General features: G+C 27.9%; 5 protein-coding genes across 5 annotated transcripts; 1 reads left to right on the top strand and 4 right to left on the bottom strand.

Moving 5' to 3' along the window:
- Positions 1-1,270: 1,270 nt before the first annotated feature.
- On the bottom strand, positions 1,271-2,861 carry LOC145192055 (epimerase family protein SDR39U1-like). The gene is made up of 2 exons (XM_080069190.2): positions 2,452-2,861; positions 1,271-2,101 (listed from the first exon to the last, which is right to left on the bottom strand). The coding sequence occupies exons 1-2, from the start codon at positions 2,738-2,740 to the stop codon at positions 1,497-1,499; spliced, it is 894 nt and encodes a 297-aa protein (XP_079925316.2). The 5' UTR covers positions 2,741-2,861; the 3' UTR covers positions 1,271-1,496.
- Positions 2,862-2,963: 102 nt separating this feature from the next.
- Positions 2,964-7,197, bottom strand: LOC145192054 (target of rapamycin complex subunit lst8-like). Its single transcript, XM_090095975.1, has 3 exons — positions 6,639-7,197; positions 5,304-5,433; positions 2,964-3,708 (listed from the first exon to the last, which is right to left on the bottom strand). The coding sequence occupies exons 1-3, from the start codon at positions 6,993-6,995 to the stop codon at positions 3,260-3,262; spliced, it is 936 nt and encodes a 311-aa protein (XP_089952101.1). The 5' UTR covers positions 6,996-7,197; the 3' UTR covers positions 2,964-3,259.
- A 142-nt stretch (positions 7,198-7,339) lies between these two features.
- Positions 7,340-8,231, bottom strand: LOC145192056 (ribosomal RNA processing protein 36 homolog). Its single transcript, XM_080069192.2, has one exon. It carries the CDS (start codon positions 8,174-8,176, stop codon positions 7,340-7,342), a length of 837 nt encoding a protein of 278 aa, XP_079925318.2. The 5' UTR covers positions 8,177-8,231.
- A 234-nt stretch (positions 8,232-8,465) lies between these two features.
- On the bottom strand, positions 8,466-18,101 carry LOC145192257 (translation initiation factor eIF2B subunit gamma-like). The gene is made up of 11 exons (XM_090095970.1): positions 17,910-18,101; positions 17,418-17,575; positions 14,668-14,842; positions 14,391-14,502; positions 12,468-12,557; positions 11,263-11,375; positions 10,419-10,585; positions 10,001-10,081; positions 9,270-9,418; positions 8,751-8,854; positions 8,466-8,575 (listed from the first exon to the last, which is right to left on the bottom strand). The coding sequence occupies exons 1-11, from the start codon at positions 18,061-18,063 to the stop codon at positions 8,523-8,525; spliced, it is 1,356 nt and encodes a 451-aa protein (XP_089952096.1). The 5' UTR covers positions 18,064-18,101; the 3' UTR covers positions 8,466-8,522.
- Positions 18,102-18,915: 814 nt separating this feature from the next.
- On the top strand, positions 18,916-20,766 carry LOC145192272 (uncharacterized). The gene is made up of 3 exons (XM_080069486.2): positions 18,916-19,373; positions 19,696-19,947; positions 20,108-20,766. The coding sequence occupies exons 1-3, from the start codon at positions 19,019-19,021 to the stop codon at positions 20,707-20,709; spliced, it is 1,209 nt and encodes a 402-aa protein (XP_079925612.2). The 5' UTR covers positions 18,916-19,018; the 3' UTR covers positions 20,710-20,766.
- The last annotated feature ends 203 nt before the right edge of the window (positions 20,767-20,969 follow it).

Consider the following 20,969-nt stretch of genomic DNA (forward strand, 5'->3'; position numbering starts at 1 on the left):
TTTTAAAAAATATTCTTTTATTATATTTGGAATTATTAAAGAAGATCTTTTGAAGAATCTTGAAAAAGAAAACCTTGGATAGAAATTGCTGTTGAATTTATTTGAGTATTGCAAAATATTACATTAAAGATCATATTTTCATGATCAAGTTTTGTCAAAAAATTTTCATTTTTTACTTAAATCCATTTTTGTTTTATGAACTTATTTTAGATGCCTGAATATTTTTGGAAGAGAAGTGAGTATCAACGAATGGAAATATAACTTATTTCAAAATTATCTTCAGTCCATATCTTTTTTAAAGATACAAAAAGTGCTGACTTTAAAGTTTGGGCTCTTTATTTGAGCCACCAAAATTATTTGAGAAATATATAAATATATTTTTAAATTTTTTTAATCATTTTGAAAATGATAACAAGGATAATCTGCTACCGCTATGTGCATAGTAATAGAATTTATTTTATATGCTCTTAAATACATACTGCTAAGTATATATCATTAAAAGAGAGGGTCATACAAATAAAAAATTGTTTTTTTAAAACTATTTCCAGTGGTAAAGTAAAAAGTCCATAATTTTGGAGTTAATTTTGGCTTTAGCTTTTATTTGGTTGTTGTTGATGGTACTTTTACTGAAATTGACAATGAAATTGTATAAATAAATTTTACTGTTAAAAATAAATATGGGGAAATAATATAGTTTTTAATAACAATATATATTTATGATTAGATAAATAACAGTGCTTAATAACAGCGTAAGATATAAAAAATCAAAAAAAACTTCATTTTATTAAGGTTGTTTCTTACTAACCTTCTATGAAAACATAGGGTTATGTTGCTGTTTTAAAAATCTAATATAGCCATGAAACTACAGAAGATTTTGTAACAGCAACATCCAAGCATAAATCTGAACCTACAATCCTTACACTAAATACTAGTATTGAGTATAAATGGTAATGCAGGGAAATTACAGAACAAAATTCAGAAAAGTTGCTCATAATGTAATTATTTAAGGAGAATAGAATGTGACAATTATTTTTATACACATGTTTATTATATATATACATATTATTTTTATACATTTTTATTAAAGAAGTTTTATGCTCCTCCAAAATATCCTCCTAAAAAGCAAATATTAATTATAACAGTTTAGAAAGAAACGAAAATATTAAAGAGAAGACAAAAAGTGAAATATATAGTTAGATTTATAAAAAACAATTATAAGAGTATGTAGCAATAACAATAACTTTATTAAAGTATAATCATAATAATTTTAAATAAATATAGGTACAAGATTATTAACAAGTATAGTTCTATTAGTTGTAAATAGCTATATTCATAGCAGCATAAGCAATTACAATTGTAATAGTTAGAACTATAACTAAAAGAATATATAGCTAAAATTACAATAAGTATAGTTAAAATAATTATGTATAGCTGTAGTTATTACAAAATACAAAATATATTTGTAATAAATTGCTTCTTATCTTCAACAGCTCATTTCAACTTTTCAAAATATTTTTCATTGCACTTTCAATATCAGGGTATTGAAATTGGAATCCAGACTCCAATGTTCTCTTTGGAATGATCTTATTTCCTTTCAAAACAATATCAGCACGCTCTGAACCAGCTAAAAACTTAATTACAAACTCAGGGACTGGAAACAAAGTAGGCCTGTGGAGTACAGCACCATAAGTCTTAGTAAATGTGTAGTTTGTGCATGCATTTGGTGCAACACCATTCAAACAGCCAGAAACCAGTTCATTTTCAATGGCATGTATAAACAAATTAACAATATCATTTATGTGTATCCACTGAAAAAATTGTTTTCCAGATCCAATGATGCCACCTAAACCAAAATAAAAAGGCCAATATGACTGACTAATGATGCCTTCATTAGGACCCAAGACAACACCAACTCTGATTCCAACGTGACGAATGTTTTCTGCATTTGATATAACAGCACTATCTTCCCAATCTTTGCATAAACTTTCTAAATATGATTTAGGGCTTTTAAGTACAAAGTCTTCATCAAAATCCTCTGCACCAGTTACCGGGTAATAACCAACAGCATGTGCAGAAACCCAAACTTTAGGTTTTTTGGTTGCTGGCAAAAAAAAATAACCTTAATTACAACTAAAATTAAAAGTAGCATATACATTGAGAAGATCATTAAAGATATTTGAAGAATATTTTTGAAAATTACAAAAGTTATAACAAATGCCAGTTCAAAAGTACAATAACATTATGAGCATCATAAACATGAAGCCAATAAAAAAATGATCAAGTACAAAAGTTATGAAAAAAGTAAGTTAAAACAACAGCAATCATAAAATCAAAAAAATATATAATTTTTTAGGTTAAGCAATATTAGTGTGATTGCTGTATAGAATTTTTTTTATTCTTAAAAAAGACAGCAATGGTAACAACTGCAGTTTGTAAAAAAAATTAACTCACCTTGAGACATCAAATTTACTAATAACTGATTTTTGCCTATTCGACTTTCATATACATCTCGTTTGTACTCATCATCCCAGCGTCGCCTAAAATTCAATATATTCTCACCAGAGAGATTCACTACGGCATCACAGTCTGGTAAACTTTTTTGTGTTTCAAGCTGTTTCCAAGTTAGAGCTTTAAATCTAGGTGTTCGAGAAATAAGAACCACACTGTGGCCACGATCAACAAGTGCCTTGCTTAAATACTTTCCAATAAAGCCAGTACCACCTCCAAGCAATACTTTCATTCTACCAACTAGCTGCAAATTTAAGTCATAAATTTCCCTTAAGGTCTTAAATAATCTTTACATTTTAATACTATATCTTTGCATTATATTACTATATCTTTACATTATAATACTATATCTTTACATTATAATACTATATCTTTAAATTCAAACAAGTAATAAGTCTACCCACAACATCTACCCCATCTCTAAAATATTTCTTAGAAAAAAAAAAACAATTTTATTAAGTTCACAAATAAAATGAAAAGTATGTTTCTACTGAAATTGCACATATAAAATATATAAATAATATAAAATAACTTATCAACAAACCAATTACACACTAAAACAAAAATAGCTATATTCATTTCGATAAATCATAAACTATACAAAAGAACTAATATATTTTGAGAATCTTAAGATAGCAACTCACACAGGGTTACAGACATGAGGATGGGGAAGTTTTCTTTGATACTCTACTAATGAAGGCTCCATTCTGGTTAAATATACTCACTGAATCTGAAATTTAAAAAATTAATATCAACACTTAACATCCTTAAAAGCTAAGCAGATAATTGCTTTCTGATGTCCAGTGTATTCTCTAATAACCTCTCCTTTATCAATGCTCCATAATCTTCCAATACCATCTGATGTTGCTGTTATGACATAGTGAGAATCTTCAGAAAAAGAACAGTCCCATACCCATCGGCCAGATGGGTCTGTTAAAGTCTTTGACAAGGAAAAATCTGATGTATTCCACACTTTTAACGTGCTGTCAGCTGATGTCGTAACAAGATAACTAGAATCAGGACTAAATAAGCATTTTAAACCATACTTAACATGAGCAGGTAATTTTTGATTAGGATGAAACATTGTTCTTTCTTCTTTATGACCAGTAGTTAGACTCCAAACATAACATGTGCCTTTGTCATTTATTGAAGCTAAAAACTTGCCTTCTGGATCTATTGCAACCGACTGTATCATTGCCCCTTAGATAAACAAATAATAGTTTTCGTATAATTAAAACATCAAAAGCAACAAAATGCTTGCAAAAATTATTTTATAGCATATTTCACATATTTCACCTGCTTAGTCCATAAAATAAACAAATGGTTCATAATCTTTAATTTAAACTATTCTAAGCTTTTAGCCCATGCTTATAAAGGGTGGTTAAATTTTAAGGGCCTATGTTGAATGTGAACCAAACCTAAACGTAAATTATTTTTCTGTATTTAATGTGTCATTTCTCAATTTCAGACTGACTCAATTTGAACCATGGAAAGTTACACAATCGAGCAACGCGTTAAAGTTATTCAGGCCTATTATGAAAATGGGCGTTCAAATCAAAATGCATATCGTGCACTTCGTGAGTTTTTCTGTCAATTTAAGCGTCCAAATGTGCGTACAATCGGAAAAATCGTGCATAAATTTGAGCAAACCGGGTCTGTAGGAGATGTGAAAAGACCAGCACATGCTCGTACAGCTCGTACTGCCAAAAATATCACTACTGTTCGCGACAGTGTGGCTGAAGAGCCGTCCACATCAACTCGTCGTCGTAGCCAACAATTGCACCTCTCACGCTCGTCGATGATGAACATTATGCATAAAGACTTGCATTTACACGCTTACAAGGTGAAGTTGACCCAAGAACTAAAACCCACTGACCATCTCAAATGTCGTCAATGGTCAGAATGGTGGCAAGAAAAGGCAACCATCGATGATCAATTTCTAACGAAAATCATCTTCAGTGATGAGGCCCATTTTCACCTTAGTGGCTTCGTCAACAAGCAGAATTGCCGCATTTGGGCGAATGTTAATCCGAGAGTGATTGTCGAAAAACCAATGCACCCACAAAGAGTGACTGTTTGGTGTGGTTTATGGGCTGGCGGCAACAATTCAAGAGCTAAAGGATGAGATAATTCGGCACATTAATGGCATAGAACCTCAATTATGCCTCAGCGTCATCGAAAATTTGCACCATCGGATGGAGGTGTGCCGCCGAGGTCACGGCACCCATTTGGCTGATATTTTATTCCATACATAATTGAATCATACCATATTATCATAATAAAAAGATGTTACAATAAATTCCTTAATAATTTGTGTTTTATTCAAATTTAACATCGGCCCTTAAAATTTAACCACCCTTTACAGGCTACTCTTTCTGTGATAATGTGTTTAGAATAAAAAGATAAAAAGAAAATTACGAATAACTGAGCTTTGAACAAAAATTAAATTGGTTTCTAAGTAGAATGGGTTAGGTAGCAGGTAAATATGGAAAATCAGGAAAATTTTTATTCTGTTTCTGTTATTTTTATTTTTTTAATGTTGTGTGAAACTTTTAATTTGTAAAAGTTTAATGTGAAAAACTATTTTATTGCAAAGTTGTGTAGGAAGTTTAGTAAAAATGTATATAAATGTAAAGTAAACAGTTCACCTTTTTTGTTACATAACAAAAGTTAAAATTTATAATAAACAACAAAAGATAAAATTTCTTAGTAAAATTTCAATATAAATGACTTTTTCTCAGTATCCTACTGGATTATGGACACAGTTATGGCAAAAAGCATAGAAAGATATTTACTTGTTTCAGGAATTAGTTGCTCATTATGATCTGTCTTTAAATCCCACATATTGATTGCACCACTTTGGTCACCAATGACAAGTTGAGTTTGATTAGGATGCAGAAATACTGATGTAACTGGAGCACTAACCTTAAGATTAATTTTTTTTTTTGATAAATTTTAATAATGAAAAAAAATATCAATATAAACTTAAGAGATATCTTGGTTTTTTATAATTATTAACTATTATTATTATTATTATTATTATTATTATTATTATTATTATTATTATTATTATAATTATTATTATTATTATTATTATTATTATTATTATTATTATAATAATAATTATTATTATTATTATTATTATAATTATTATTATTATTATTATTATTATTATTATTATTATTATTATTATTATTATTATTATTATTATTATTATTATAATTATTATTATTATTATTATTATTATTATCATTATTATTATTATTATTATTATTATTATTATTATTATTATTATTATTATTATTATTATTATTATTATTATTATTATTATTATTATTATTATTATTATTATTATTATTATTATTATTAGTTATTATTATTATTATCATTATTATTATTATCATTATTATTATTATCATTACTATTATTATTATTATTATTATTATTATTATTATTATTATTATTATTATTATTATTATTATTATTATTATTATTATTATTATTATTATTATTATTATTATTATTATTATTATTATTATTATTATTATTATTATTACTACTACTACTACTACTACTACTACTACTACTACTACTATTATTATTATTATTATTATTATTATTATTATTATTATTATTATTATTATTATTATTATTATTATTATTATTATTATTATTATTATTATTATTATTATTATTATTATTATTATTATCAATTGCTGTTGCTACTATTATGGTAACTATAAATATTATGACATTATTATAATAGATATTTTCTTCTATTCATTTAAAAGAGTTAAATTCTTCTATTGAACTAAATACTGCTTTAAAATAAGACAGCTTCTTACAGTACCCTGAATACCTTCTACTCTAACTCTACAACTGAAATTGATTCCCAAATGAATGCAAACACATCCAAGAAATAGGATTTTGCAGAACTTCAAAAGCAAGAACAATTCATATTGTCATTAACAAAAAAAATCCTCTTTTTCTGCACTAAGTTATGAGTTTCCTTAACTCTAACCTCACAAAAATACTTTAAACGTATGTGTGTGTAACAGGCACACATACACACACAAATAAAGAATGTAAGATTTTGTAAAAAAAAAACTTTCTGTATAATAAAATCTCACCTGAAACATATGCTGACACTGCAAACTTCTTGTTCGAGTGTCCCAAATTCGCACAGATTTATCTTCACCTCCAGTGAACATCCATTTGCCATTTTCTTGAAAACCAACAGCAGTAACATTTTTTGAAATACCATCATAATTTATAACTGGGCTGGGATTAGTAGAAGGAATGTCATACATCCTAACATGTTGGTAAGTAGCTGCAGCAAGAAATTGTCTATCAGGTGTTATTTCCATGGCATTTACCTGAGATTCTGCATGTTGGACAGTGCGCATGCAAACACCACTATGTGCTTGCCAGAATCTGATTGAGTGATCATACCCAGCAGTTGCAAGAATAACCTGATCCCCACCCATTTTACTTAGTTTTATATTGTTTTATGTAAACCTTGATTATATTTTGAATAAAACTTGTTTGCTTAAACATCACCAAAAATTAATTAATAAATCTTGTAAGTTACTACCTTTTTTTTATAGTATAATATTTAAATTCAAAAACGTTTGTTTTTACTCTTGGCTTAAATAAATCTAAAAAAATCCCTATTTCAATTTGTAAGTTTTTTTTAGTACGAGAGTTTAAACTTCTAATAAACTTTCTAACTTAAATAATAACAAGATTTAAATGTTTTCAACAATTAGATCTGACATATCATCTTCCCCTTTTTGAATTTTCAAACTTTTCTTCTTATAAATAATAATTCTTATAAATTGTTTTTCTTGTTCGGTAGTTTCTTTTTCTCCTTGGCAGCATTTCTCTTCAGCTTCTTGCTCATATATTTCTCTAATTTATTTGTTGATTTCAATTCATTGAATTTTTCAGCAAGTTGAATTTTTTTGCGTTCTGATTTTTTTAAGAAAAAGACTTTTTTACCGCTCTTAATTAATTCAAATTGTTTCTTCTTAATTTCTCTCTGTTTGGCTTTCTGAACTTTAAGTTCTTCTCTGTCTTTATTTTGTCTTTCCATTTCTTTAAAAAGTTTTAAAAGGTCAGATTTTCTATCTTTGTTTTTAACTTTTTTAAGCTGTTTTTTAACAGATATTAATTCTTTTTTTCTTAAGTCTTCAATAAATGAGTAAGATTTTTCAAACATTGCTTCGTTAAATTTGCCAGATAAGTCATCAAATCGTGGATCACGATGAAGTTTTCTAGGCTGATTAGTGATTTTTCTTTTTGAAAAGTTTCGCAACTTTGATGATTTTTCTTCAGGAGCACTCTTTTGTTTAGTTTTAGCTCCAACTAATTTTGGTTTAGTTTGTATTTTCTTGTTATCTGATTCTTTTGATTGGGTTCCAAAAATTGCTTCATTATACCTTTTAAGGCCACATTTTTCGCGCAACTTTTGAATTTCACCTAGAGGAATATCAGCCATTTCTTTTCGAAGCATTTCACTTTTATCCTCCTCACTTTCACTTTTATCCTCCTCACTGTCAACATCAGATTCATTTGATTCTACCTCAGAGCTAAGGTCACTCTCTTGATGAATCATTTTCATTTTTATAGAACTTAAAGATAACAATAAAAGAAAAAATGTTAACATCACGTTAAACAATAACCCAACGAAAGTTAAAAAAAGAAAAGTTGTTTGAAAATTGTAGTTTTAAAGTTCATTTTTAAAATATCAAATGATTCAAACTTTATAACATTTATTACATAATTTTTATTACATATGTAATAAATGTTATCATAAATATAACAATATCAAACTAGAATAACTAATTATAAATAATAACAAATAACAAATTAACATTTATTATAAAAAATTAGCATCAATATTCACAATATTAATGCTTTTTTTTGTACTTTTTAACTATGAATAAATAGAAAAATTTTAAACTCTTTTATAAAAATTATATTCATTTAAGATTTTCACTAATTGTGGATTGTTAATCCTCAAATCCCATCTCTTCTGATACAACAACTTCATTCTTTAAAATTGCTGAAATAAAGAAAAACAAACAACATTTTAATATAAAATATAAACTTATGTTTTACTTTTACTTTTATTGGTAAAACAGAAAATAATCTAAATCAAAAAATATTTGAAACTTTTTATTTTTATTTTAAATAATTAATTTCAGTTAAAAAAACTGTAAGTAAAAAAAAAATCTTACTGTTTTCTTTAACTGTTTGTCCAGCACTCACTTGACAATTGGTGAGTGAAGAGTTTTCTTGGATATAGCAATTATCACAAATTATAGTACCATGGAGGTTGCTTCTATGATACATATAAGATACTGATTAGATATTTGTCCTGTTATGTACTACTAACTTAAAGCAAGATCTGACTCTTAGACCAAAATAAGGTCTTGAGCATCATCCACACAAGACATTTTAGTTTCATATCAATTGCATTTCAACTGATTACATATATATATAATTGTATTGAACACAAAAAGAAAAGTTCATAACCAATTTTAACTGAGTGAGAATCAAAATAAGCTTTCATAGAACATTTTTATTTAGGTAACTCTTTATTCAAATTTTACAAAAAAAAATCTTTTTTTTTTAAAGATAACTAAATACTTTCTACAAAATAAGATTGCAATATTTATTAAACTATCACTAACACGTTTCTTCATAGAGATTGTAAAAATCAATTAAAATATAGTTATTTCTATTTATAGACTAACCCTGAAGATATTGAAACATGATTCATAATGATACAGTTTGTAATGCGTACATTTGGACCAATGACACAGTGTTTACCAATCACTGATTTTTTTATTGATGCATTTTGTGCACATGTTGTGGAATCTCCAACTAAGCAATCATTTCCAATCTAGTAAACAAAAGTAATAAGGGAGGCTGGGGTGTAAACAAAAGTAATAAGGGAGGCTGGGGTGTAAACAAAAGTAATAAGGGTGCAATGGGACAAGAGATTGGTAGGAAGAGTGACATTTCCATTACAATTTGAGTGAGGCAAATTTCTTTAAAGCAAATCAATTAATACTTGCTAATTGTGTGGTATTTGAGAATTGAAATGCTGACATTATTTTGTGTTATAAAATTTCTAAAAGTTTTTCCAGACTTTTTTTTTCTAAACACACAGCACTAACATTAAACATTCTGTTTAACTCCATATTATTTAGTATAACTTTTAGAAGATAAACTTTTTAAAAGTGTTAGTTAAATATCAGAAAAAAATATGAATCACACTAAGAAAAATAGAAAGAAAAATAATAACTATATAGCCTTTAGTGGTGGGGTAAAATGGAACACCACCACTAAAGAAACTGATGGGAATTCAAAAATTCTATAATTATATTAATCTTTAGAAATTGAATTAACCTATAATCTCATGGACACAAGCAGACTTAATAAATCTAAAACAGTTATCCTCATGGTAACCACAGGATTTTACCTGAGCCTTTTCGTTAATAACAGCAGTAGGGTGCAGCCTTTTATACTCTAGGTTTGAAGCAATGTCCTTTAGTTTGGAGAGCTAAAAGAGAAAAAAAAAATGAGAGAAGATTGTTAAAAAATATTGCTTTTTTTTTTAACAAAAACTTTCATTCTTTATTTGACATATACCATATATACTAGTGCATAAGTCAATCTAGTATATAAATCAATCTCTTATTTTTAGCTAAAAAAAAAAATAGTATAATGTTTTACTATTCTTGTATAAGTTGAGGTATATTTTCCACAGATTAATATTATCTTCTTATGTTTTAAAGAAATGCCTTTGAGCCATTTCTAAATGGATAAAAGTCTTGACTTACGCACTGGTATATGCAGCATACTTCTGTTTTACTTTAAAAGTTATTAATTTACTATACTTGTCGATTCATGAAAACATAAGATGGAATAGTGTTCACTCGAACACAGAACGAATCACTGACATATGCATGACATTTTATTGGATCTTTTAAGCAGCTGCCTTGATAACTCGAATATTCAGTTATATATTTACTTTCTTTACCACTGGGGAGAAATGAATGAATATCTAAAATAAAATTCTTTATAAATTATGTAGGGAAAAAAAGAAGGGAATAGTTAAAAATAATCATGTAATAAATTACAAAAACCATTTTATTATGCATATTAAAACTCTTACAACTTTTATTTTGTTTTATCGTAGTAAAGGTAATTAATTGCAATATTATTGTTTTCAATGCTTTATAAAAATGTCTCTGGAAATACAAAGGGATAATAATAAACCATGAATGGAACAATTTTTTTAAACTAGTTTTTATTAGTTTAATGTTTACTTAAAATTAAATTAAACCAATGAAACACAAACAAAACTCTAAAAACTGAAAAGTTAACAGAAAATTATAGTATATGAAAAACACAAGATTTTGTAATACCACGTTTGTGAAATGCACCGTTAAAAAATGTAAATTTGTCAAATGTCATAATCTCACACAATTTTGTGAATGATCCTTAACTTTACAGAAACAAATGCACAAATTATTGCTCAAAAACTTGAAATATTTACATATTATTATTGTATTTATCAATTAAGTTCAAGTTACCTTTGAAACCAAATAGTCATTACTTAATTTTTAAAATTGAAATTTAACACATGACAAACTTGTGTTTTCACAAATTTAATGTTAATTACAAATATCACAAGTTAAATGTTAGTAAAACATAACGAAATACTTGAATGATTTATACCTTTAGCATCATCTGTTTTGACACGCCCTGCATCTTTTGCATTCTTTCTCTGAACTGAAAACTGTTTACGGACAATTAATGGAATAACATCAGACTTTATATTTTCCAGCTTACTAAAAATAGAACACAATAGAACAATGTCACCACTACTTAATAAAATTTCATTTGTTCCAAATGAATAAGAAATATTTTCAAAAAATTGAACATTCTGTAACTACTATTCTCATAAAAATGTTAAAAAAATTTATGAAAATTTTTATAAAAATGAGAAGCTTTTTTTTAAGAGGCAAACATTCACTCAAATGATATCAGGTCATTACAAATGAAATTTGTTGTTAAGAATATTGCCAACTTTAACAGCTTATTATTCAATACTGGCTTAAAATTTTACTGTTTTGTTTTGTTTTGTGGGAAATTTAAGTATTTTGCCTGCTTATTGAAATCACTATATGCTTTAAAAAAAAAAATCTTTGGAAAAAATATATTTTTGTTGAAAAGGGAACAGTCAGAAACTCACACCATTATGAAGTATGAGTTCTTAGGTGGCATCTATGACATCATAAACCCAGCAAACCATTAATAGCCTATTTGGCTCTTCACAGTATCACTATGCAGCAGACAGTATCAAATTGGTTTGCCGAACTTTGTACAGGAAACTTTGACCTCACTATTATTCAGAAAGTAATGAAAAAATAGCCTTCCAGGTATTCATTGATTATTGTCCACTAGTGTTTTATACCACAAGCATAAACAACTTGTTACTTAAATGGCAAAAGTATATAGACAATATAGGTGCATACTTTGATAAATAAAATAATTCTTTATATTTGTAAATTAAAAATCGTTTTTTCTACAAACTTCATCTTCAACAACATGATATAAATATACATATGAAAAAAAAATAATAATAAAGATGAAATTTGTAGTTATATACTTGTTAAAATTTAAACTTTTATGCAGTTGAATGAATGTTAAAAAAACTGTAATGAGCTTTTATGTATGTATACTATACATATATATTTATGCTTATACAGAATAGATTGAATATAATCTAAGCAATTCTTTTTAAACTAGCTAAAAAGTAAATTGTGTGTCTGTATGTGTCTGTGTGTGAGTGTGTGTTGTGAAAATTTGTAAAGCATACTTGTTTGTGTATGTGTCTCTGTGTGTGAGTGTGTGTGTGTGTGAAAATTTGTAAAGCATACTTGTTGCTGGCTATGTAGTCCAGAACCCATTTCTTCATTACGTACAAATGACAATCCACCAAATTTGTCATTAGCTTTAAATTTGAATATCTATTAAAATATAATGAATATTTGTGAAATGTTTCTAAAGAATGTTAAAAATAATAAATATTTCCATACTAAACGTTAAAGTGCAAATAAAGTGGCTTTGAAAAAAAATAATTTACATTTTGAATTTTATGAGTTTATTTTTTCAAAGCACCATTAAAAAGTAAATATGATGACAAAGGTTTCTTATGTTTGATAGAAAACACAAATCTCTAGAAATTACATGTGATTTTGAACTTTACTAACTCCCCTTTATTTTTAACATTTGAGTTTTAATAAATCTAAAACACAAATTAGAAAAAAATTTCAAAGTTTTCAGGGTTTGCCTAAGAAGCTTTAAAAACACTAATCTCCTTCTTCACATATTTAGATCATCATTAAGATTTATTTGATGCAATGACTTTTGGATAAACATACTGAATTTGCCTATAAGAGACTTTTTCATCTTCTCAGTTCTCAGTTCTCAGCTGCAAGTGTAACTTCAACTTCAAAATCTACTGTTATCTCTTCACCTTCTTTCTTTGGGTTATTCAACCTTTGAAAGAAGTAAAGCAGCCAAATATTTTGGACTTTTTTTATTTTTACACCAAAATTCATCTTGTTACTCATCAAGGAAATTTAGCAAATGAACAAGATTGGAATTTTATTGCTCTTGAATTCAGCATTCTAATTTTAAAGAAGAGCTACTCTTAGTGATCTGCCTTGATCTCTAGCATCTTAGAAGCATATTTAGAAACTTTTTTTACAAGTAAAAGATGAGCATCTTCTTACATAAATATTCAATAGTCATTTTAATTGAGGTAAGACATAAATAAATAGATCATTTCATTTGAACTTTAGCTGCTCCAATAGAAAGATACAGGGTTAGCCAAGATCACAATCTTTAATTAGTCAGGGGAACATGTTAGATGCTCTGAATATTTTAGAAAAAGTTAGGGATAATACTAAATTGATAACATCCCAAACATTCCAATGGAACAGTACAATGGAGACAATCATACTTTTTGATTTTCTCTGTTATTTTGTAGACTGATCCCAATCATTTTGTAGATTTTGAGGATTTTTTGTGTAACAATCTTCTTTTGTGTAACAACCTGACTTAAATGCTCTTCTAAGGAGAGCAGTGTTCAATTTGATTGAACATTAGGCTTCCTATTGCAATTGAATTGCTTATCACCTTGCCAAAAGGTTCTGTGTTTTTCTTAAAATAGGCATCAATATGAGGAGGAACCTTTGGTTGGTCTCAATTGATTCGCTATTGATTGATCTTTCTCTTGGTCAAATTTGACCTGAGTTTTCTGTTTTTCTTGCAGGTGATGAGGCTTTTTATCCTACAGTTTCGCTCTACAAGAAACATCCCCAGATATGTGATTTTCTTTGAGAACTGACATCTTCAAAGTCAGCCATTTTTATAATTTTTGTTTGTATTTGTTAATGAACAATGATTTTACAAAAATGAATTTACATGACCAAACTCACTGCTTTGCTTAACATTGTCTGCTTACTAATGGAGTGTTATACAATTCATGCAGGAGCACCACCATATTTCTTAAAATTGGATCTCCAAGGGGAAAATCCATCTTTATGTTCTTTTTTTGTGCAAAGTGAATTCCTCCTTCAGTTGAAATTAATCATGGTGAATCAATTTAATTTCTACTAGCAAGTCCTGGCAAAACTACAAAATTAAATACGTAACTTTTTACAATTACCTGGTTACATTAAAATAAAATCAACCAAATTATCTGCGTAGTTGTTAAGGTATTACCCATCTAAGAAACACAATAGATAATTAAGGATTAAAAAAAATCAAAAACAAAATTAAAACTAAAAAAATACCTTTTCATCATTGATTTTTTTAAAACAATGTTATCTGCCTCTATGTCTCCTTCATTTGCAAAGTATAAAAGCCGATTTTCTTGCATGTCAATTGATACAACATCTCTATTGCCTTAAAAAACTCTTTATTTAGAATATAAAGAACTTTAAGACTCTAAGTCTCTAGGCAGGTCTAGAGTATATATTTTCAATTTTAATAAAATCTTAAAAATTCTGAACATCAAAAGTTTAGGCTGTGGAAAAACATTAAAAAGTAAAAAATCTTTTGATTGAATACCTGCATGAGATGTCCCTTTAAGCTGGGTAATTGTTGTAATATCTTTCTCTAGCTGAAGTTCAACTTGCTTTGATAACATTACTGTAATGCTAGCATCATACACCCGATGAATGTCAATAAGGCGATGAATTGGTGCATCTGTTAACATGTCACAACTTGCAACAAGTATATCACACTAGAATTTTTTTTAACATTAAATGTAAAAAAATTAGAAGAAAAAAAAAAATAAAAAAAAAAAAAAGCATAAATGAAAACATATATGTGTATGCTAAATAGCTGATTGGCTAGAGCAATTATACTGAAAATATAGTGAAGGATGACATTTTTGTTGGTACTTAAAGTTTCATATTAATAAACCAGCAATCTTCAGCCAAAATGCTTAATGAATAAAACTGTTACAAAAGAAATTGTTAAAGAAATAAAAAAGCTTTTAAATAGAAAAAAATAAAAAATGAATTGTTCTCATTAATGGCTTCACATTAGTCTTTACTGTTGAATGACCCAGGAATACTTTATTCATATGCCTGCACTAGCTTACCAGTTCTTGTTTTTTTGTTTAATAAATTTCTGCCCCTATTGATGGCAATTTCTGTTTTTTCATTTAAGCATAGGGCGAATCTTCTTGTGGTTGGTTGGTAAGGCTGACATTTCTCCCTTTAATTGATAGCTTTCCATTTTTTTGTTTTATATGCTACACTTCCTTTGATAACTCAGTGTCATTTTTGTACCTTGCGATATTAAACAACTAAATGTGATTAGGGTGTTTTCAATTAGGCAAAGTTGGTTTAGGGGGCAATTCAGATTATTGATGACAGTATTAAAATTTAAGTACAAATAAAGTTGTGTGTATATATAGTCATATGTATATATGTAATCATATGTAATCAATGTTTCTATAAGTGGTCATGTAAAACATATTGTTACAAAATATATGCATTTGTTAAATTTGAGCATCATTTTATATGATAACCTCTCTCATGCTCATTCTACAGCCATAATAGTATCTATTATCCAACTATTTTTACTAATAGCATCTACCTAGTAATGAACTTCAAATTGATATGAAACCTTTTACAGACTATGATTGATTGTGATCTGCTGCTAAACCATGGCTAACTCTGTACAAGAAGTAAAAGCTGACATTCTGCATTTGGTTTTCCTAAGGAACTTACAAAACATATACTACCAAAATTTTAATGGGATTTTGTTACTACCAGTAAAGGAAGAAGTATCAAACTGTTAATGACATTGACAGTTTGATACTTCTCCCTTTACTGGAAGTATCAACCGAATGACTGAATTGATCAAAATACATTAAAACTAACAGCATACTTGCTATTGCATTTAACAGCATAGTGAAAAAATTATTAAGACTTATTGAGAAAGGGAACAACCTATGAGAGTATCTGGAAACAAAGAGAACATCTAAGACATATAAAGAAGGCTCATCAAGTTTTTTTAGCCTATTTGATGTGTCCATGGAAGTGTTTTGATGTTGAAGTGGTGATGATAACAGATTGTAAATGACCTATTTACTGTAAGATCCCTATAATTGAATGGGATTTTCCAATCAATTTTTTATTTTGGCTGTTTTGGTTGATTGGAAAACATGATCCAGTTTTAATAGCTGGAAAAACTGGAGGAAGAAAAAAATGGAAAGCTGAGAAGTATAAAACTGAAACAAGAAAAATGGGTGAATGCAGTGGTGTTTGCATAAGATGTTTCAGAAAATTTGGAAATGAAAAATAGTTCAGATCATAAAGATATTGATGGGAACTATATTAAGGGTAAAAAGGAAAAAAATAGTGATAGTGAATTCAATTCCACAAATGTTCCGCAAAATAGAAGCCCAGAGCTTTGCAAAGTTAGTGGATGTCTGTTTGATTACAAATGCTGAGTTAAAAGATTTTAGGATTTTTTGCTTACAATATTAGATTGTACATGTTACCACATCAGAAAGTTCAGATGATGTTGTAAGAGAAACATTTTCTGTAATTATTGCCAGTAGCTCTGAAACAACATTACTTGCACTTGCCTCTAATGGAAAAAATATCAAAGCAGTTAAAAGTTATGGAGTAATCAAGAAAATTAAGTTAAATCTTAGAGGAAATGAGTTAAATCTTAGAGGACCTCTTAAACAATTAATATGCTTAATGCATATTAATGATTGTTGAACCCAACTCATTACCTTTGAAGAAGCTAATAGAAAACATTGGTGAGTAAACAACTGGTCCAAGAACTATATATATATATATATATATATATATATATATATATATATATATATATATATATATATATATATATATATATATATATATATATATATATATATATATATATATATATATACTGTATGGTTTTACATATGTATACTTTGCAATATTTACAGATGATATTGAGCACTCTTATACAAGCATGAGATTTTTCATTTCAACATAATACAACTCAAAACAGCAATATGCATACATACATACATATATACATACATACATACATACATACATACATACATACATACATACATACATACATACATACATACATACATACATACATACATACATACATACATACATACATACATATTAATATTGTTTCTTTAAAAATTTTGTATGTATTTTCAGACAAAACTGTTGACAGTTTTGAGACTTTCGAAGCAATTAAATTATATAAAATTTCTTTTAAGATCTAAGTCAACATCTTGCAGCTCTTAAATATTAAAACATTAAAATACTTAGTATGCCTACTTTAATCTTATTCTTCAACAACCTTAACGCATCACATGTTCCCAAGTCTTCATCATCTTGCAACTTGATAAAATCAAATGTACTGCTTGATAAGCACAATGACTGCAAGGTTTGCTGAACCATCCCAACATCATTAGAACGGACCACAACCATGAAATCTAAAATATTGTGAATTTAAAAGAGTTTTAATAAAAAATGACACTAATATTATTAATAGAGTATGTATATGTGTTGTCATAAAATGTTTAGTAATGCCTTTAATAATCATATTACAAAGATCTGAAATTTTAGGAATCAAAATTTTCTTGTCACTCTAAAGACAAAAAAAATTATGTGCTTTTCATTTTCATTTTATCAGATAATGCAGATTTTATAGCAAAAATATTTAAAGTAATGTATATATGAGCATAACTGTACAGTTCAAAATAACTATTTCATGATTACAAGCAACTTATAACTTATCTTTCTGAAAATAGTTTTTGTGATTGTTACCTTGAAAACCAGAACGCTCAAGATGGTTAACCACATACCAAATCATTGGCATATTACCAATTGGTATTAAACATTTTGGAATATTTTCTGTTAAAGGATACATTTTTGAACCTTCACCAGCAGCAAGGATAACTGGCTGTAACTCAAGTGCCATAGTTCAAACGTTTTTATGCAACTGAATAATGCTGAAACATTAGATTGTTAACAATCAAAATATGGATTATATAAAAATACTATTTGTTTTTTGAATAAAAAAAACATTATTAAAAACTTTTTATGAATAATTAAGGGATAAACCACAGGGAGCATACTGAAAAGCAGGTTAAGGCCTTATTGTTTTAGTAAGTAACAAATATTTAAATCATCATTAATTTCTTTTTGTCTAGAATTTAGAAAATTAATAACGAAAACCATTTTCCTTTGCAAATTTCGCTTTGAGAAACCGAGAAAAAGCACATGAAACTTTAGCATTTGTACTTTTTATATATATTATTTATACGTATTTCCGTTATAATCAAAGTTATAACTTTATTCAATCAAAAATAAGGGGTTTGAAAAAGTAAAATAAGTTTATGATAGATTGTTCATTGATAGATCATGCATAGCTGGTATTCGGTTAGCTTTATATTAGCAATATATATGTAATAGTAGTACGTTGTTGGTTTAAAATAGATTTCGTCTTTAAATTTTGGTTTTTATAACGTCCGCATATATTTGATGCCGCATAGAAACAGGCCGCCGTTTCAGGCAAAATAAAATGTTAGAAATCAGCAAGGCGAACCTTAACTTATGCAATGAAATTTCAGATTTTACTTGAGCAGAAAATGTTTTATAACTTGTAAAGCCAGAATGTTTATTGCAAGGATTTTTTTACTCAAGTATTTGAGAACCTTAATTCCATTGAGACTAAGTTTGTCAATTTATGCTTAATTATTTGCGCTGTACTTTGAACATAACGTTTTTAAATGTTTTCGGAATGTCATTTTACGCTCGAATAAATCTGCTGTAAAATAAAACATAGATTTTAATAAAACAAAGCGAACACGTGTAAAATAACAATTTTTTTTTTTAGAAATTTAACCGTGACTTCATATGAGCTTTGGCTAAAAATGACGAAAACGAGATACTCCATAATCATCTTTGTAGTAGTTTTTATCTTGGAAATAAGAAGTCGCAAAAGTTATCATGGCATTATAAATAAAAAAAATATTCAAGAAGAGCGAGAAAAAGATTCAAAAGCGTCTTCTCTTTTAATAAAAAAGGTATTCCAAAAGTATCCGTACTTTTTGCATGATTTCCTCGACTTCAATATATCTGTTGCTGATGGAGAAGTACATAAAGTTGGGTATATTAAAGAGATGGTGTTAGAAGTCACTAGAAAAGATGGATACCAGGTACTCACTACAGAAAACATCGAAGATTCATTTTTAGGGCAACACACAAGTTTATTTACCTGTAAAGAAGGTGACTTGAAAAGCTATTTATCAGTTATGTGTGCGTATGTGTATGCACATGTATATTTATGTGTAAAAGTATGTGCGTATGTGTATGCGTACGTGGGTATGAGTGTGTGTGTGTGTGTGTGTGTGTGTGTGTGTGTGTGTGTGTGTGTGTGTGTGTGTGTGTGTGTGTGTGTGTGTGTGTGTGTGTGTGTGTGTGTGTGTGTGTGTGTGTGTGTGTAAAAATGTGTGTGTAACACATAAAACTATATGTTATGCTATAGTTATATTGTAAATGAAAAGGAAAGGTAATTGAAAAGGGAAAAATATAGTATTTTAATTTTTAGTGAGAAGATATATTGGTAACCCAAACTTCAGCGAATACCTTGAAGGAGATCGAAGCTCTCAAATCATTTTAGTATCTGGGGACAATGGTCAAATTAAACCTAAATCTATTTCAAAAAGAGATGCCGGTTGCTTAATTGGGGAGAAATGCGTTTATAACCATCATTGTGTAAATAAAACAGCAGGTGTCAAAAAAGACTTTACGCGATGTTTAATTACGGAACATAATGAGGATTGCTTTTCTACAGAAATGAGTAAGTATTCATTGTCTATTTACAAATAAACACGTCCCTGGGAGCATTGCATGTTCATTTATAAATAAAAAAAGTCGGTCTGTGCCGGGACTGGGTGGTCTCGGTGACGAGATTAAAGAATCAAAGATACGATAAAGTAAATATCTTTTTTATGACTTAGTCGAGATGTTGAGCGATGAGTTGGAGTTGCTAAGTGGTTCTCGTCCACATGTTATCATAAACAATTTGCATCAATCCAGAGTAAACGTAAATCTACCACCTGGAATTGGAACGTTTGAAGTAGATGAAGCCAAACGTGCCTGGCATAGCTTTCATAAGTTACTTTACAAAGCGCAGAAGAAGTTCAAAGGCAAGAGAGGCATCCTGATAGACATTCACGGAAGCTCCAAATCCCTTCACAGTCCAGAGATAGTATTTAACTATGGAATTTTTAATGAGTCAGAAAATACATCGTCATCAATAGATAGCTTAATTAACCATACAACTCTTTCATTCCATGAACTAACTCAAGGGGAAAAAAGTTTGGCACATTACATGGATGAGAAAGGCTACAGTGTAAATTCTTTTAGTCACCAAGAAAAACCTGCTTTAAATGTGGGATATATAGTAGAGCATTATGGATCACACAAAAGTTATCCAGGGAGAAATATTGACGCAGTTCAAATTGATTTGCGCATTAATAGAAGAAACAAAAAAAAGTTTCAGGCATTGGGTGAAGATTTAGGATTTGCCATTTACAAGTTTGTTCAAGACTTTTACTAATAACGCAACTACTATTTGATTTAAAGTAAAAGCTTTATTTTATTTAGCTTAACATAATTTTATACTTATATATATATATATATATATATATATATATATATATATATATATATATATATATATATATATATATATATATATATATATATATATATATATATATATATATGTATGTATATATATATATATATATATGTCTGCGTGTGTACAAAATTTCAGATTTAGGCATCATTGAAGTGCTTACAAAATTCAATTGCTGA

This window comes from Hydra viridissima, unplaced genomic scaffold, assembly GCF_058129835.1.
Source record: "Hydra viridissima isolate aposymbiotic clone 2 unplaced genomic scaffold, HvirCarnegie_v1 scaffold_1, whole genome shotgun sequence".
Lineage (NCBI taxonomy): Eukaryota > Metazoa > Cnidaria > Hydrozoa > Anthoathecata > Hydridae > Hydra > Hydra viridissima.

Excerpts from the sequence above, each read along its gene's own strand:
- LOC145192055 (XM_080069190.2), bottom strand. The coding sequence starts at position 2,740 with ATGAAAGTATTGCTTGGAGGTGGTACTGGCTTTATTGGAAAGTATTTA. Across the intron at positions 2,102-2,451 it reads AGTAAATTTGATGTCTCAAG|CAACCAAAAAACCTAAAGTT; the intron begins GTGAGTTAATTT and ends TTTTTTTGCCAG.
- LOC145192272 (XM_080069486.2), top strand. The coding sequence starts at position 19,019 with ATGACGAAAACGAGATACTCCATAATCATCTTTGTAGTAGTTTTTATC. Across the intron at positions 19,374-19,695 it reads TTTATTTACCTGTAAAGAAG|TGAGAAGATATATTGGTAAC; the intron begins GTGACTTGAAAA and ends TTTAATTTTTAG. Across the intron at positions 19,948-20,107 it reads TTGCTTTTCTACAGAAATGA|TCGAGATGTTGAGCGATGAG; the intron begins GTAAGTATTCAT and ends TTTATGACTTAG.
- LOC145192056 (XM_080069192.2), bottom strand. The coding sequence starts at position 8,176 with ATGTTAACATTTTTTCTTTTATTGTTATCTTTAAGTTCTATAAAAATG.
- LOC145192054 (XM_090095975.1), bottom strand. The coding sequence starts at position 6,995 with ATGGGTGGGGATCAGGTTATTCTTGCAACTGCTGGGTATGATCACTCA. Across the intron at positions 5,434-6,638 it reads AGTGTCAGCATATGTTTCAG|GTTAGTGCTCCAGTTACATC; the intron begins GTGAGATTTTAT and ends ATTAATCTTAAG. Across the intron at positions 3,709-5,303 it reads GCAACTAATTCCTGAAACAA|GGGCAATGATACAGTCGGTT; the intron begins GTAAATATCTTT and ends TGTTTATCTAAG.
- LOC145192257 (XM_090095970.1), bottom strand. The coding sequence starts at position 18,063 with ATGGCACTTGAGTTACAGCCAGTTATCCTTGCTGCTGGTGAAGGTTCA. Across the intron at positions 17,576-17,909 it reads TGAGCGTTCTGGTTTTCAAG|ATTTCATGGTTGTGGTCCGT; the intron begins GTAACAATCACA and ends ACAATATTTTAG. Across the intron at positions 14,843-17,417 it reads TGTTGAAGAATAAGATTAAA|TGTGATATACTTGTTGCAAG; the intron begins GTAGGCATACTA and ends AAAAAATTCTAG.